At 44.9% G+C, this 2,500-nt stretch overlaps 1 protein-coding gene across 1 annotated transcript in view; it reads left to right on the forward strand.

Moving 5' to 3' along the window:
* The window catches only part of ccser2b (coiled-coil serine-rich protein 2b), a gene marked incomplete in the record, with an annotated part of 69,534 nt that overhangs the window by 50,443 nt on the left and 16,591 nt on the right, over positions 1-2,500 (forward strand). The window contains 1 exon segment of the mRNA XM_062530982.1: positions 1,627-1,716. Within this exon segment, the coding sequence (XP_062386966.1) occupies positions 1,627-1,716 (90 nt within the window).

Consider the following 2,500-nt stretch of genomic DNA (forward strand, 5'->3'; position numbering starts at 1 on the left):
AGGCAGTTACTGTATGCTTCATCTGGTACACGCCTTTAAAGGAACACTTCACCATTTTGTGTGTGTGTGTGTGCATGTGTGTCCATATGAAGAATAGCTGAGTGTGTTAAAGGAACACTTCACCGTTTTTTCATATTAAACTACGTTATTCGCTTAATTAAGACGAGTTGATACATACCTCTCACGTTTCAATGCGTGCACTGCTGCACTCACTGGCTCTGGCGCGTGGCGCAACTTTTATAGCACTTAGCTAGCCCAATGCATTCATTAGGATCCAAACAGAGATGAAGTTAGAAGCGACCAAACACCTCCATGTTTTCCCTATTAAAATACAGTTACACGAGTAGTCACACGACCAAGTATGGTGTGACAAAATAAAACGTGGTACATTTCTAAGCAGGGAAGAGGGATAACTATATTGTGTGGCGCAGTAATATCCTCACTCTTGCACTTTCAGTTTCACTTTGGCGTGAGGATATTACTGCGCTGAGTCCCAATATTATTAGTGCTCCCAATATTATTCCGCCACACAATGTTAACACATATTGCTCATGCATTCACTCACTCACTCACTCACTCACTCACTCACTCACTCACTCACTCACTCACTCACTCACTCACTCACTCACTCACTCACTCACTCACTCACTCACTCACTCAAACACACACACACACACACACACACACACACACACACACACACACACATACACATACACACAAACACAAATTCTCAGCAGGAGGCCAGAGAGGTCTAGATGAAAGCAGACTGCTGTGAAGTAAGACATGAACTGCATCTCATAGCTTCATGTAATGAAGACCGACACACACACACACACACAGCATACCAACTCACTTGGACTAAGCACACACACACACACACACACACACACACACACACACACACACACACACACACACACACACACACACACACAACATGCACTAGATGAAAGTAGATGAAGGTGGACATTGATTTCTGTCTTGGATATAGGCTGGCATGCAATCTAAAGCACATTTCATTCAAACAACAAAGCATGCTCGTCAAGTCTCTGCCACTACCGTGTGTGTGTTTGTCTATCGTATTATCCGCCTCATTTCAAGTCCCTACCACTACCGTGTGTGTGTATGTCTCATTTCAAGGCGCAAGAGAGAGAGAGAGAAAGAGAGAGTGTTTTTTCTGGATATTTTGTTGGTCTTCAACTGGAAGAGGTAGCGAGAGAGCAAGACAGAGTGAGAGTGTGTGTGTGTTTGTGTGTGTGTCCTCATATCCTCTCTTCTGCTGGTCTTCAGTTTGAAGAGGTAGTGTGTGTGCATGCGTGTGTGCGTGTGCGTGTGTGTGTGTGTGTGTGTGTGTCTGTCCTGATATCCTCTCTTGTGTTAGACTTCAGTTTGAGGAGGTAGCGAGTGTGTGTGTGTGTGTGTGTTTGTGTGTGTCTGTCCTGATATCCTCTCTTGTGTTAGACTTCAGTTTGAGGAGGTAGCGAGTGTGTGTGTGTGTGTTTTTGTGTGTGTCTGTCCTGATATCCTCTCTTGTGTTAGACTTCAGTTTGAGGAGGTAGCGAGTGAGTGTGTGTGTGTGTGTGTGTGTGTATCCTGATGTCCTGTCTTGTGTTGTGTCTGTAGGTGGAGGAGGCTGACTGCATTGATGAGGGCGTGGCCTCATCTGACGCTTTCACTCCAGACTTATCTGAGGAGGTCAGCTGTGACCAGCAGGTGAGTGTTCACCCTCCTCACTCTGTGTGTGTGTGTGTGTGTGTGTGTGTGTGTGTGTGTGTGTGTGTGTGTGTGTGTGTGTTAACTTGGTTACCCTGACGATCCCGTCTCATCATGCCCCCCCAACCCCCCCCAAAAAACCCAGTCGCTACACGCGTGATGCTTGTTGTGATGCTTGTTGTGATGCTTGTTGTGATGCTTGTTGTGATGCGTGTTGTGATGCGTGTTGTGATGTCTGTTGTGATGAGTGTTGTGATGCGTGTTGTGATGTCTGTTGTGTGTGCACGCCAGGCTCTGACCAAGGGAGGCAGAGAGCATTAAACAGGAAATTAATTTTGAACGAGCATGTCTGATTTCATGCCACAGGGGCCCCTGTTATGTGATGAAACTTGTGAGAGTTTTTTTATTTATTTATTTATTTCCGTGCTGAATTATTTGATATGTTTTTGCAGTGCCGAAAGATTTGTATGCTTAAGAGGGTATGAGATGAGACTAAGTTATTCAGAAGCTGCTTTCTGACAACATGAGCATCACCACCACAGTTTGTACTCCCATGATGCACCATGCATCACCAACACTGTTTCTGAGCCACTTAAACTTCTAGTACTAATAACCTGGAATAGTTTTAACATCAAACATTACGACTGTTATTGAATTACAGGATATATTATAGGATAAGGCATCAGACATAGACACATACACACACAAGCACACACACACACACGCACGTACATGCACACATGCGCACACACATTAGAATGCAGGTGGTTGTTGTTGCCGAGGG

Source organism: Sardina pilchardus, chromosome 3 (genome assembly GCF_963854185.1).
Source record: "Sardina pilchardus chromosome 3, fSarPil1.1, whole genome shotgun sequence".
Classification (NCBI taxonomy): domain Eukaryota; kingdom Metazoa; phylum Chordata; class Actinopteri; order Clupeiformes; family Clupeidae; genus Sardina; species Sardina pilchardus.